General features: G+C 35.6%; 4 protein-coding genes across 5 annotated transcripts; 1 reads left to right on the top strand and 3 right to left on the bottom strand.

Moving 5' to 3' along the window:
• Nucleotides 1–2,461, bottom strand: SIP2;1 (small and basic intrinsic protein 2;1). The gene is made up of 3 exons (XM_022037766.2): nt 1,845–2,461; nt 555–815; nt 1–438 (listed from the first exon to the last, which is right to left on the bottom strand). The coding sequence occupies exons 1-3, from the start codon at nt 2,127–2,129 to the stop codon at nt 274–276; spliced, it is 711 nt and encodes a 236-aa protein (XP_021893458.1). The 5' UTR covers nt 2,130–2,461; the 3' UTR covers nt 1–273.
• A 910-nt stretch (nt 2,462–3,371) lies between these two features.
• Nucleotides 3,372–7,309, bottom strand: UBC22 (ubiquitin-conjugating enzyme 22). The gene is made up of 7 exons (XM_022037691.2): nt 7,153–7,309; nt 5,952–6,085; nt 5,290–5,434; nt 5,122–5,199; nt 4,791–4,903; nt 4,540–4,643; nt 3,372–4,018 (listed from the first exon to the last, which is right to left on the bottom strand). The coding sequence occupies exons 2-7, from the start codon at nt 5,952–5,954 to the stop codon at nt 3,682–3,684; spliced, it is 780 nt and encodes a 259-aa protein (XP_021893383.1). The 5' UTR covers nt 5,955–6,085; nt 7,153–7,309; the 3' UTR covers nt 3,372–3,681.
• A 2,143-nt stretch (nt 7,310–9,452) lies between these two features.
• Nucleotides 9,453–10,474, bottom strand: LOC110811200 (DTW domain-containing protein). Its single transcript, XM_022037613.2, has one exon. The coding sequence runs from the start codon at nt 10,472–10,474 to the stop codon at nt 9,698–9,700; it is 777 nt and encodes a 258-aa protein (XP_021893305.2). The 3' UTR covers nt 9,453–9,697.
• Nucleotides 10,475–10,511: 37 nt separating this feature from the next.
• Nucleotides 10,512–14,119, top strand: LOC110811201 (amino-terminal glutamine amidohydrolase). Of its 2 annotated transcripts, XM_022037614.2 has the most exons (7): nt 10,512–10,785; nt 11,515–11,620; nt 12,183–12,260; nt 12,351–12,478; nt 12,863–12,931; nt 13,299–13,423; nt 13,828–14,119. In XM_022037614.2, the coding sequence occupies exons 1-7, from the start codon at nt 10,748–10,750 to the stop codon at nt 13,980–13,982; spliced, it is 699 nt and encodes a 232-aa protein (XP_021893306.1). In that variant the 5' UTR covers nt 10,512–10,747; the 3' UTR covers nt 13,983–14,119. The 2 variants fall into 2 exon arrangements, with proteins under 2 accessions (XP_021893306.1, XP_021893307.1); XM_022037615.2 differs by lacking the exon at nt 12,863–12,931.
• The last annotated feature ends 43 nt before the right edge of the window (nt 14,120–14,162 follow it).

Raw genomic sequence — 14,162 nt, 5'->3', positions numbered from 1 at the left:
TGAGAAAATATGAGAAATATACAAATTCAAAGAAGTTTACACCAGAGGATGCATCGTCCTCTTGTATTTATTCATCCGTTGGCTTTGTTAAATATAAATTAAAATAACTACATCTAATGATAAGCATATACAAAGACTAATTTCCCAAGGATACCATAATCAAATCCCATAAACAAAGAATGAATTCCTCTGAACTCCTGTTCTTGCCTTCTCCAGAGCTCACACTTAGGATTCGAAGAAACAGATTCTAAGAAGCATCATATTTTTTCCCCATTATTCTGATTTAGCCTTAAGCTTTGCTTTGTCTTCTGTTAGAGACTTAGTTACCAACTTAAATGTCCAAACTGCCAGCAGTGTTGCCTCTACTGGAGCAAGCCAGTATACGAATATATGCTCCTTCGTTATATGATCCCCGCGAGCAAACGCCCATCCCATCACCTACATGTTTTGCAAACACTTGGTCTGATAATAGACTTCAAATATTTCACAGCAAAACCAAACACAAACAAGGATACATGTAAGTTCTGGAGTGATCAATGACTTTCAATACTTACAGATGCTGGGTTCATGCATCCACCGGTGAGATCAGAGCCAAGAATATGGAGAGCCAACTTTGAGACACTTGAGATCCAAGTCTTCATGAAAAAACTTCCAGGGATTTTCGCTGCAAGCCCCAATGATATCATAACAATTGCAAATGTCAGGAACCCTTCTGTTAATGCACCTTGATGAATGTCGACTTTCAAACGAGGTCCAAGCCCTGCTTCAGGGATGGTCTCAAGAATGAACCTAACCCCAACAATAGATCCAATTACCTAAGAATAAAAAGGAAGAGAGAATATGAATATTCATCTTCATTACATACTTTGGAACAACTAACATGAAAAGAAAGGCAGATATTCTGAGAAAACGATTTTATTGGAGCAGAACATATGTCTCAATATACTTGGTACCTCGATCACCCATCATGAGAACCAAAAATCACATTAATACAAGGGACTGAGCTTGTCAAGCAGCTAAACAGTTTTCATTCCTCGTAATTGACAAGCATTAGAAGGAAAATTTCTTATGTACTATCTATAAATTTGTCCAAGAGTGTAAGATCAAATAGCCAGAGTCCTGTAGGAAAACCAATCAAACCCGTGAGCTTAAATAGAACAGGGTAGGAAAACAGGACTTCTGTAGGGGAACCTAAATAAAACCAGTGGTGTGTTTATACCCAATGATGGTTTTGCCTCTTCTAACCCTGCCACCCTCTGTCAGCGGAAATAATTTTATCTTATAATGAAATAAGCAGAAACAGAAATTATCATAAGGAAAGCTGATTTAACAAATACTACAACAACTAACCATAAACTAAAGTAAAGATAGTGAAAATCAATAAGAAAAGGAAAATCCTCAAATAACAAACAACTAAATAACAAGAAGCAAATTTAATGAGTTTATATTGTTGCAAGGTCACAGCAATTTTGCAGGGCAATACGCATACTTGTCATCCTAACAAATAACTGAGTAAAGATATTAGTTCTCTGTTAGTTTTTGGGTCTGTGGGGGATTTGTCCAGAATTAGAGATAAATGAGTACATACTTTTAGAGTTCTAATGCTGGGCCACGATTTCTATGGGTGAGATAATTTTGGGTAATTTATTGATGTACTAACCGATCTGTAAATATTTTTGTATATGGGTGGCACTTTCTTGGTGCCATATGCATAATCCACGCACTATTTTTGTCTCAAAAAAACAAAATGGAAACTATTTTGAATGAAAATATAGCATAGTTTTAGTATTATTTTCCAAATTCTGAAAAAAGACAGAAATATAACGAGTTTAAGAAATACTAACCTGAACAGGAATTCTACAACCAAGAGAGAAGAGAAAGCTACTGAAATCCCCGGAAACCGCAGGAGCTAAGACAGTCAAAGGATTGTAAGATGCTCCTTTGCCTACTTTGCCCAAAAACGCAAAGAAGAACATGTTGACGATCGCCATGGCACCCCTGATAATCTCAGCTCTCGGTTCATGCCCCAAGCCCAGAACTCTATGCACGAAGATCTTGATTAAAACACCCGACCATACCCACATGAAGGAGACGATGAAATCGGATATGAGCAAGCGAATTTTAGCCATTGATGCCGCAATTTAGCTTGATTTTCCTATAATGACTTTCTCTCCTCTCCTTCTTCGATTCAAATTTATACCCTTATCTTCTTCCGGTTACCGTCAAAGAACATGTGCCCATATATTTGAAAAACCACGGTGGCATTAAATCGGTACAAAAAAAAAAAAAGGAAATGATTGTTGGTGTCACTCGCATCTCAACATTGACCACCATAAAATTATGTAATTATGGAAAAGAAAATCGATTGTCTAGGCTTTCGAAGAAGACGACGAGAACAGACATGGCTTTTTCCAGGAAGGAGAGGAAGGATGCTATCAATATGCTCTGTTATTTTATTCATTCACGGAAAATTATGCTATAATATCTGCATGCTTTTATTTTTAACATAAAAATTTTTACATATTAAGTAATCAATTAATTATTAAGTATATATATGTTTTATGTAATATACATATTAAGATTTAACACGTCATTTTTATTTTTAAAATGTATTATATTATCTTTAGTAAAATATAATAATAAAATTGATATCACAACACAATTTTTTAAAACAAAAATTTATTTTTAATTAATTGAAAAAATATTAACTAATTATATAATAATTATCTATCAATACGATAAATAAGCATCGGTGCAAGTGTTATCCAAAATGATTGAATATGAAGTATCTTTAGAAAACTTTTTAAGTCTGCCGTTAAATTTCGGGATTCAATTCTAGACAAACGATGAAAACTATTAAGCTGAAGTACGGTAGGAACTAAGGGAATTTTCAATGGAGCGGTAAAATGCGTAGAGATCAAAAAGAACACCAACGACGAAAGTACTTTACTAAACCGACACTGACACTGAGAGACGGAAGCTAAGGGAACAAATGGGGATTAGATATCCCAGTAATTCTAGCAGTAAATGATGGATACCAGGTGCTGTATAAGATGCTTTGACATTTTCATATGGAACATGTAATTAAGAATCATCACATTAGAATCACCATGCCAACATATATATAACCTTGTAAAACAGTTCATAATAGTTGAAGTTTGTTTTGATCACTTCAACTGAGCCAGGCATCCCTAGGTAAACAGGCCTTCTGACCCAAGGTCCATTAACAGAAGCACAATCAAATATTTCTCTCATTTAACATTTATACACACAACGAAATGCTCTTAGCTCCAACTTACCAAGACATTCTACCTCTGCAAATTGATCTAATGGAGTGTTAAGGACTCCATTTTAAGTTGAAATGATCGACAGAATTCCAAATTGTGATGCATTTTAATCCAACCATTATCTCAATCTCTTCAATTGAAGAGAGGATCTGAACAAAGAGTTGCTTTTTAAAATAAAATCACATCAAAGCTAACAGATTTCTAATGCAAATAAAGGGCAATTTGGAGAGAGAGAGAGAGAGGAAGGTCAAATTTATGCATCGTTTTCCCCTAATTCAAGTACCCATTTTCTCCTAATGCAGCCTTTTCCCCCTCTCCTCCACGTTTCCATCAATTAAAGGACAGAAGTACCCACAAACTTCACAATAATACCATTTCAGTTGAATCCGACATATCATAATCTCTTCAAACTTTTCTTTCTAGCATCCATTTTCTTCTTGTCTGCCTGAAGTTTTGCCAACCCGGCTTCTTTCTGCGTTGTTGCAGCTGCTTGTGGCGGCAGTGTAGTTGTAGATCCTGAATTAGTTGTTGGAACTGCCGCAATGGTGGTCTGGTCCTGACTATGTGCGCCTTTGGTGGCTGCAGCTGGAGGGGCTAACACAGATGAAAGGTTAACTGAGGTGTTACTCTGGTCAACATTGGTCTGATCAACATTTAGTGCTGTAGTTGACTCAGAAATTGCTGCTGTCTTAAACTTTGGTTTTGCTTTGGCATGGATTCCAGTGTACAGCCTGCACAGATTATTCAAAGAAGAGAGCTGAGTGGCGTTTGTACGCAATGAAATGCTGAAGTAGAACCACAATCTAGAAAAAGTTCAATAATCCCGAAAAGCATCTGATCAAATAAATGCAAAATAACTGTTCTCCTTAATAGAGTTTACTTTCACATCAGAGTTCAAGACCACATTAACTGAGATAGGATCTAAAATACTGGAAGTGCAACAAACTAATATAACTTAAAGATTAAAAAGCCAAACATACTCTTATTAGATGCATTTCGCAAAATGGAAGTTTACTTGTTTCTTTCCTATTGAACTTTAGAGCTTGAAATCCAAAGGAAACTCCATCCCACCCTCAGCCCCAACCAGAAAAAAAGAAAAAAAAAAAAGAAAAAAAGACTACTGAAGTCGCCAAAGAAAAATATGCCTCAATATAAAACAAAAGCCATACTAGGTGAGAGGTCAACTTTACATACTCCCATGGACTGTGTTCGCATACATCAGAACACTAACCAAAGCAGGTATATGGCTCACCTTGCATGCCTTGCATATTCCTCATAATTTTCAAGCAACATCTTGCCAGCCTGCTCATTCAAAGCTGATTCTGGAAATGGCTCAATCAATAAACACCTGACTACCTGTGATCACAAACCTCAGAATCAAGAAAAAGATAAATCACAGAGTTTTCATTAGTAGAATCAAATGAGACTGATAAACACAAAATTGACAAAAAAAAAAAGGGAAGAAACTTGTATTGAAAACTCTATGGCATCACTGGAACTTACAGTTAGAACATGTCGCAATCCAAGACTGGGATTCCAATCCTTTTTTAGTGTATTGACACAAATCTCACCATTGTTTGCAATGTTTGGATGGAAAATCTTTGTCAGGAAGTAGCCTAAAACAGCCACGTTCAGATTATCGCGTGTGAAGAATGAAAAACAGATTCCATGGAAATGAGTAGCGTACAATTAAAATGTGATGACTGTAATGGATGTTAGTATAACTAGCGTGCAGCTCCTTGGAAAGAATGGGAATCAAACCCATCAAGATACACTTCTTACTCCTACAAAATCCTGGTTTTGAAGTAGAAGATGATAAAATGCATCAACCAACCTTTTGGAGGGGAGTGTGGAAAGTCATGAGGCAGCAACAACTTCATTCGGAAAACACCATTCTCATAAGGGGTCCCAGCTGCATGGCCAAGGTCAATAAACACTACATCAGTTTGAAATTCCATAGCATGTCCCGAACAAAGATTCCAGCAGAAAAAAATTTCTAAACCTGGGCCTTCAATATCAGCATATATATTTGAAAAGTCATCATCATTTACTCCAACTTTAATGCCCTCAGGAGGAGATTCATCGAGATTTTTCAATTCCTTTGCTAGTTGCTTTATGACATTAGGTGGAAGATTTTCATTTGTTGCCTGGGAAAACAAGGACAACAGTAAGTTAGAAAGTCAAAGAATTCCTTCTTGGAAAACAAAAATCACCTGCAACAGGCAAGGAAACAAAAGAAGAAAAAAACAGAGAGAAGAAACAGAAAATAAGATAAAAAGTATTCCAAGTACACTAGCTAAAATGCAACACATTCACCATACAGAGAAGAATTATACATTATTATAGTGCTAGTACATTATTATTTTATCTCATGACAATCTCAAGCCATAGATACCACTAAAGCCAATGTATAACAAATGCAAGATATTTGCTTCAGTTGCACGGCTGACAACTTAAGGCCTTCCTAATCAAGTCCTACGAACTCCCAACCTCAATGGGTATCCTGGCATCATTATAATTTTATTAACAACATCTCGTGTAACGCGTGTCATCCTAGGCCACAGAAAGAAGTACGATGCTCGAAAGAAAAAGGTTATTCAAGTCTGGAGTAAATACACAAGAAAAATGGCATTGAAGATGAACAGTTAGAAAAAGGTTATTTACCATGGCTATGAAAATAAGTATGATGCTTGAAAGAATTCCTTCTACTGATAATAAAGCAGAACCTCAGCCAAGGATGTAGAATATCCCCCAACTGCTGATGTTCAGAGAATTTATTGAGCCAATGCAAAAAGGACCTGAAAAATTAAAAAAAAAAAAAACAATCAAAATTTCATTTTCTGACTTAAGGAAGGAAGTCAGTAATCAGCATATAGACAATACCAACACCAACAAGTGGCTGAACTTATGCAAATAGAAAACATCACACGATTAGAGACCTCTGGCCTCCCATATGAAGCTATATAGATTAAGATAACAGCCTAATGAGCTCTTTCTTGAGTTTAATTGTGTCTGTCTGACGTCATACTAAAAAGGAAGTAAGATTCCCAATTAACAAGAAGAAGAAGGAGGAGGCAAGTCAGGCTCTTAATTGAAGGAGAGCTTGAAGCTATTTCTCCAACATATGCAACATAAAATATATATACAAAAAAGTTCATCAAGCCTTTCAACCAAGCAAAGTAGCAATAAGAAAATAACCTTTGCGTGCCTTCAATAGTTTCATTTCATAGAATATAATCTCGGTTACATAGATTACTCATCTAACTTGCTTACCCCCAATAACAAAATTCCAAAAGGGAAAACTTTCAAAAACCCAGTAATATAAAATAACACAAAAGAGAACTAGTAAACTAAATTACACCATTATAAATGGAAAACACAAGCGTCAATTCTCTAATAGAGATCATAATTCGTGGGACTTTTAAATAACATTTTTCAAGCATTTCTTTCCCTAGTTTCCACAGCCTTCACATAACATCTTCAAATCCATGAAGATCAAGAAGGAAGGTATATATCATCAAAAAATTCCCGAAGAATACAACAAACTTCTTTCGAGTACAGACCCATTTCATCGCCGCAGATTAATTTTCCGGTGGCCTACAGTTAGCTCACTTACCACTGTTTAAAAATTTCCACTGGTGATTATTCAGAAAAAAAAACCCTAATCCACAAAATAAAACTTCGATTCAAGTCAAACAACACTAATCAACAGTCAGGACGAGTATAATCGACAATTAAAAATTCACCACCGGCACATCGCCAGAGCACTGGCCGCGATACCATTAAATCGGCACCCTTAACTTCACACAATCTAACTTAAACGAATCAGAATCTAAATAAACAACAGCTTTGGGTCGATTCTCACCTTGGATCGTGATCACCAGGCCTCAAAACCTCAAGTCTGCTTCTCTCTCCTCTTTTCTCTCTCTTCCCCCCTCTCTCTCCTCCTGAATTTTTCTCTTTTCTCGACAGATATAAACTAACGAGTGTGATTAATTTGCTAAAACATCCTTTTAATGCATGAAAATTGCAGATTAGTCCCTTTCACACCCTCCCCTGGGGTCCCGAGCCCAAGTTACTGAGGCAACATGTATTCCCGAATACTGAAAGTTCCGTAAAATAATTTTTTTTTTTAGTTTAATCTGAATAATTATTTTAAAGTGCGAAATAATTTCTAAATACTTTATAAAAATATTTATTTTAAATATTACTGCGTCCAATTAGTTTAATTTTAAATGCAGTAAATAATTTCAACAATTATGAGAAGTAAAAAAACTTTTTGTAATATTAACCTAAAATGTTCTTATGGTAACTTTTGGTGGGTATATGGAAAATGACATTAACAGCATATATACATATAATGTGATATGACTGGGAAATTCCTAATTGATCATTTTATTTTTTTAAAAAAATTATAAATTTATTAATAAGTAAACTTATTTATTGAAAAATTTTAAATTGAGAAAATAAATAAAATTTTATTATCATGGTAATTCCACATGAAGCATAATTCATTATTATAAATAAATTTAGAGATTTAACAAAAAAATATTTGTAAAATTTTAGAAAATTACAAAAATATGCCCTTAAATTTTGTAAAATATTATAAATAAAACAAATTTATTTTTCTTATAATCAGTAATATATTTCATAATGAATCAAATAAAAAAATAAATATATTAACTATTTAATTAAGTAATAATTGATAAATATAAATATATTAAAATATATATATATATATATCCTAACTAAAAAAAATCATCAAGAAATATTACAGTAGCTTATTATATGCATATATATATATATATATTAGATTCTCAATATATATTTGATGTATCTCTTATAAATTAATCAATTATTAAGTTTCAAATTAAAATTTAAAAGTCAATGAATAATAATTGAGAAATTTTATTTAATTCAAATTATTAGAAAATAAAAAATATATTTATAATATAATAATCGTGTATTACTATTATGATACCAGATACATAATAAATTAACGCTTGTTTTTTTTATTCCGCTGAAATATTTGGTCACCCATTAAAAAAATAAAAATTTAATTGAAAATAAATAAAGCCAGGGCTAAATAATAATTAATAAATTATAAGTAGATATATATAAAAAAATAAAATAAAATAAAAAAGGAAAGGTTGGTGAGAGTTCAAGTCCCAAGTTTGTCGGGACATGGGGACGCTTCCATTTTTTTTTTTTTGAATTTGCCGACACGACAACCTGGCGGTGACCGTTGGAGTGTCCTCTTCTTTTCTTCTCCGCTGCTAGCCGTTGCCGGTGCCAGCTTCTTTTTCCCAGTTTAAAAACTTCAAACCACTTTTTCTAAAATATTTTGGAAAATCATACACCTAATCACCACAGCCTTCTCAATCTGATTTTAATTTTATTTTTTAATTAACAATGGTGGTTTTGTTATAAAATAAAGTTTTTTTTTTTTTTTTTAGTTCTTGGAATAAATTATAATACAAAAGTTAAATAAAAATAAAAAATTACATACTTTTTTATTTTAAAATTTAAATAAATTTTGAGGATTAATTAATTTTTGAGTATTTATTTATTTATTTATATTTAAATAACCTATTTTTTGATAGAAACTCCTCTACCATAGCCATTTTTTAATTTCATATAAACTCGAATTTCTAAAACGCTAAAATTAAACCCATTTCCAGCTTAATAATCCCATCAATGCCCAAAACAGTTTAAATCTCTTTTTTTCAATCTTACGCAACCAAAGCAAGAAATCCAACCCAATCCAAGCCCATTTAGTTGAGGCCCAAAGAAACAAATGGGCCCCAATAGGCCCAATAGGCCCAATACTCTAAGATGGAAAACGGCGTCATTTTGGGAGTGCGCTCTTTTTGGTGGCCTTCAGTCTTCACGTTGACGAAAGTAGAGAGTTATTAAGAGTTTTTTAGAGATTATAACATAGGAATATGCCCGTGGAGATTTGACTTGAAATATTCTGGAAGTAGTAATCTCTGATATGTGGCAATGGAGGAATCTTTGAAGACATCTTACTTGTTCCTTTTTATTATTCTATTTGTATTCAATCTCATGGGTATGGCGTTTAAATGCATCCTGACATGCTGGAACTTATGCTAAAAGCAACAAGAAGGACGAAGTATAAGCTACAAGGAATCGTAATTCGTCTGATAATGCATCAAACAAGAATGTTTTGGTTGATTATTGTCGGTTCATTACATATTAATGGTGTTGAATTACAATCTTGAATACAGTAACTGCTACCTCCAAACCCAGTTTATAGAAGTTCGCCATTGAAGTCTCCTTTCTTCTTCCTCTTCTCGCTGCTTCCTGGTATGGGCCTTACGTTTCTCGTTCTCCATACCGAATGTACCAACACCAAAAAATAAGTGAACCCAGATTCTAGAAATGCCAGATCAAAAACCAGAGCTCTCGTTCTTCTCCCTTTCCTTCTCCTTCTCCTTTGTCTGATTCTTTTTCAAGAGTTTCGGCCGTGGCTTGACCGGCTTCAAAAACCCAGCCTGCAATCTCACCATCTCCCTCAAAACCTCAATCAGCTTCCTCTCGATCTCCATGCCGTCAGGCTCAACCGCTCCCAAGCACCTGGCGACAGCTTCCAGTGTGCTAACGCACCCGCCAAAAGGCTCCTTCCTTAGCAGCAACTCGGAGTCGTAGATGCTCCCGCCGCCAATGGTCTCGTCAAAGCCTGTGTCCAAACAGACCCTTAAAGCCCCGATACTCCTTAAGACCCCCTCGCTTGCCCTCACCATCTCCTTCGCGTGCTTCCAGGTGGCATCGAAGACGATTAAGGTCAGAGGGGCGGCTTCGCGATTGATTGGCACGAGGGATTGGAGGTTGGATAGTGTAACGGCGGGTGAGGAAGGAGATGGCGGGAAGAGGTAGATGGCACGAGGAGATTGGTCGTTCTCGTAATTTGGGAAGTGAGCCGGCAGAAGGCGGCGGCCGGGCACGGTGGTGACGTGGAGGAGGGATTTGGCGAGGAGAGGAGTCGTGTTGAGCTTGTGCTGAGATTCGTGCGGATGGTGGAGGATTATTATCTTGGTCCTCGTTGGGAGCGCTGCCGCCGGGATGACGTGGCAGAGGCACACTGTCTGGGGCCGGTCACATTTGCAGCAGATTTGGCGACGACGCTGGGGCGGCGGCGGCGAGCTGGCGGGTTGTTTTGGCTCCATCTGTGAATGGAGACAGGATGAGATGAGCACTTGGGCAGGAAAACAGTTAAGGAAGCTGAAACGGCGTCGTGTCTGTCTTGGTTGCTATTTACAGTATCCGTATTCCCTCGCTTCTTTCATTTATCCAATCGTAGTATGTTTCAAACGACGACGTTTAGGGTGTGAAAATCCCCTCCCTCCCGCTGCATAAAAACGTCCAACTCCTGTGACTGATCATACCAGAGAAACAGCAGATCGAGTGAGAAACGGTGAGATTCTGGAGCTAAAGCAGCCATGGACATCTCTCGGTTACAGCACACCCCCTTTTACTGGTACCTTTTATTTTCTGATTCTTATTGGATAAACACAGATTATCTCTCTCTTCGCCTGTTTTTTCAAAATTTCAAAAGGTTCACCTTTTGCGTTTCATTTGTTGGGAATTTCCAGGTGTTATACGATGATGATCACATAAGAAGTTTATTAGTGATTTTCCTGATTCTGTTCTTTTGCATCAGAACGGTGACGTTCCTAGGCTGTTTTCCCTTCCGTTCTTTATTATGAACTTTCTGTCTGAGAAAACCAAGAAAGATACTTGCTACCTATACCTTCATTAGCTTCCCCTAGTTGATTCTTCAATAATCTAAAGCCATTCTGTTCCCTTGATTGTTGTTTGTTCGGTTGCTTTTGGCTTATTCAGCTAACAGCATCTCTATCTGATACAAATTTGCATTACAAAAACTTGACTGGAATGTTTGAATATTTAGAACATGTTATATGTGTTAATAGACTAAATCATAACCACTTTGGAATTCTAGATGTCTTTTCCGAATTCCAATTTTATTTAGTAGAAATATGAATACGATATAGATGCCATAGAGTTGAATGAAATAGTTTTTGAATATTAAGTTAATTTTATATCTAATTATTGAGCTGAGAAGTCTGAACAAAATAGACTTGAATCAATCAGCATCGCTGTAATTTTTATGCCTTTTTTTCTTCAAGGTTCAAAATTATTCTTTGTGATTATCAAATTTACTAACCATTTTTTATGTTATTTATAGCGAAGAGAATGTATACTTGCTATGCAAGGAATTGTGCACTAATGGGACAGCAGATGCTACAGGATCTGACCTTTTCGTTGCTTTCATTTCAAACGAGAAGAAACAGGCACATTAATCGTTATTTCAGTCTTTTGTTTCTGCATTCTGCTTTAATTGTTGTAGGATCAATATGTTTATCATTATTTGAGATGATTTCTGATTACAAGTTACTTGTGAGTATGCCACGAATATTTGTTGAGCTGAGACACGGTTATACTGAGTAGTTACATAGACAATCTTGGTTTTCTTTTTTGGCATATTATGTCTTGGTTGTGTGGCCCTCAAATTTTGTTTGGTCAAGCATGGTAGAAATTGACTTGGACAAGAGGATTTTCTTTTTGGTTTATACTTAAAAAAATGTGAAATGATTCTTATTCTGGTTGGTTGTTGATCTGATGTTGGTTCTTATTTGGTCCTTTTAACTACTAGGATCTAAATTTCAAAAAAAAAAAAAGAAAAAAAAAAGCTACTAGGATTCAAATGCTACTTTTCTCAATGATTACCTTGCAAAGCCTGAGATTTCTAAGCTGCAACATGATTGTAGAGAATTACTTTCTTCTTTCCAGCTTTCCCTGATAGTGAAAGTGTTCTTGATGTTTGTCCTCACACTTGGAATTAATGTTCTCAAGGTCCCTTTATGGAATCAGAAGGCTAGCAAGAGAGCAGATGGTGCTATTCTCTGGGACTATCATGTCATTTGTGTTCAGGTGATGGTATTATTGAATTTTAGTTATAATGATTATATGCTTTCCCATCTGTCAGCTTTCAAGATTTTGAAACTGTATTGGATTTCGTAGCGGAAAAACAACGGTAGTCCTCATTTAGTGTGGGATTTGGACTCGGCTCTCCCCTTTCCCTCTCCTTTGGCTTCTTATGTATCTGAAACCATTCGGCCATCTTTTCAGCTCTTTTCTGAGTATCAGAGGTAATGGCTTGTCTGTTGTACTACAATTATAAGTAATTGTAAGAAATTAAATTAAACTAAATGCAGCTGACATGTGGTATGATTTTTGCAAAGATCTTGGCTCATATTTTTACTGGTTGAGCTTGCTAATAAGTACCATTTCACATCGAACTAGACTTAGATAGTTCTCACCTGTAAAAACATTTAGAACACTTGTTGGCTGAGTAGAACCTGACAGTTTTCTTGAAATTCTCTAATATGGAAAAGTGCTGAATTTTGTTATGGCTTATCTTTTGCTCTTTCACTTTGATTTAATTGCTGAGTAGATCCTGACAGTTTTCGGAATGTTAGATGAGCAATTTTTTCAGTGTGTTTTCATTTGTTCTTATGTTCATATGTGAACAGTTTATTTACACGTTTTGGGCCTGTTGCATTGCTGCCTCATTGTTTGCTGCCCTTCTATGAGAAAATTGAGTACGGCACTATCTTCCTTGTCTCTCGCCTTATGAAATCTTTCCTATCGACAATTAGGTGACTTTTCATGACAGAACTTAATTTGGTTCAACCTTTGTAAGCCCTACTCCAGACTTCAGGACTTGTCTGCATGAATTTCTTCCCGAGGAATAATGACATACTCTGGATCTTTTGAGGACCCTCCTTCAATAATCATGTTTCCAGGATCATGCTGAGTGCAGCCATCCAAGGGGTTGGTTACTAAATGCTGCCACACCAGTGCAGCTAGCTAGCTAACGGGGATAGTTTGTCTCCTCATTGAGTAGCTGTATTTGCAAGGAATCGCATATTCTGAATGTCGGATTTTTTAACATATTTTGGCTTACAGGTTTTTCCGCATTGTGCATGCTCCGGTGTTTCTTCGTTGCTTTGCCTCTGATAGGAGACACATGAAAGATTCTGTTGGGAACTGGATTGCAGAACCTCCGGCATATGAACCCATTGTTGCTGAAGGTAATAAAATTATGTTTGGTTTAATCTATATTCTATTAGTAAGTCTTAACTATTTGATATTTAAAATTTAGTCATGCTTTACATATCTGATACATAATCAAATCGATTGAAGTCATATTTTCAATTTTAAAAGTATAAATCTATATTCTGATTTATTAAAAAAATCACAAAACACTTAAATTGAATAATATTTTTATTCTATAAAATTGAAATTTGAATAAACTCGAACTACGTGATATAAAGAGCCATCCAAAAAGTTTTCCTGCCAATCGAAAACTTAGTATCTTGTCAACCATTGAAACAAATTTGTGCACTTGATTTTTTATAAATCTGAAGCCATGAGTGTGTATCTTAAGGTTTTCAACTGAAATACTTGTGCTGTTTTCCTGTACTGCTTTGTGCAGATGGAACCGTGCATAACTTGAATGAGTACATTGAGATTCAGGCCTCCGATGCGGCAAAAGAATTTCAAGGTGATCTAATGAACGACGTTAACCAAAAATTTGGTGTTCTGATAAACGAGAATCAGATCGAGGAATTCTTTTCCAAACTTTCGTGATTTGGAGATTCTTGTTGTAAACACTAGATGAACATATTAAGATTCAGAAACCAAATTACTTTCTTTGTGCTGTACATGTTCATTTGATGATTGATTCTTCTTTATCCTTTCTTCAATTGATGCATCATTTCTGGAAATGTGCAGTAATCAATTATACCGGTGGTTCAGAAATTTATTGGG

Source organism: Carica papaya, chromosome 8, assembly GCF_054855325.1.
Source record: "Carica papaya isolate Zhongbai chromosome 8, ASM5485532v1, whole genome shotgun sequence".
NCBI classification, from domain to species: domain Eukaryota; kingdom Viridiplantae; phylum Streptophyta; class Magnoliopsida; order Brassicales; family Caricaceae; genus Carica; species Carica papaya.
The sequence above is the reverse complement of the archived record's forward strand: the minus strand, read 5'-3'. Positions and strand labels throughout refer to the sequence as shown.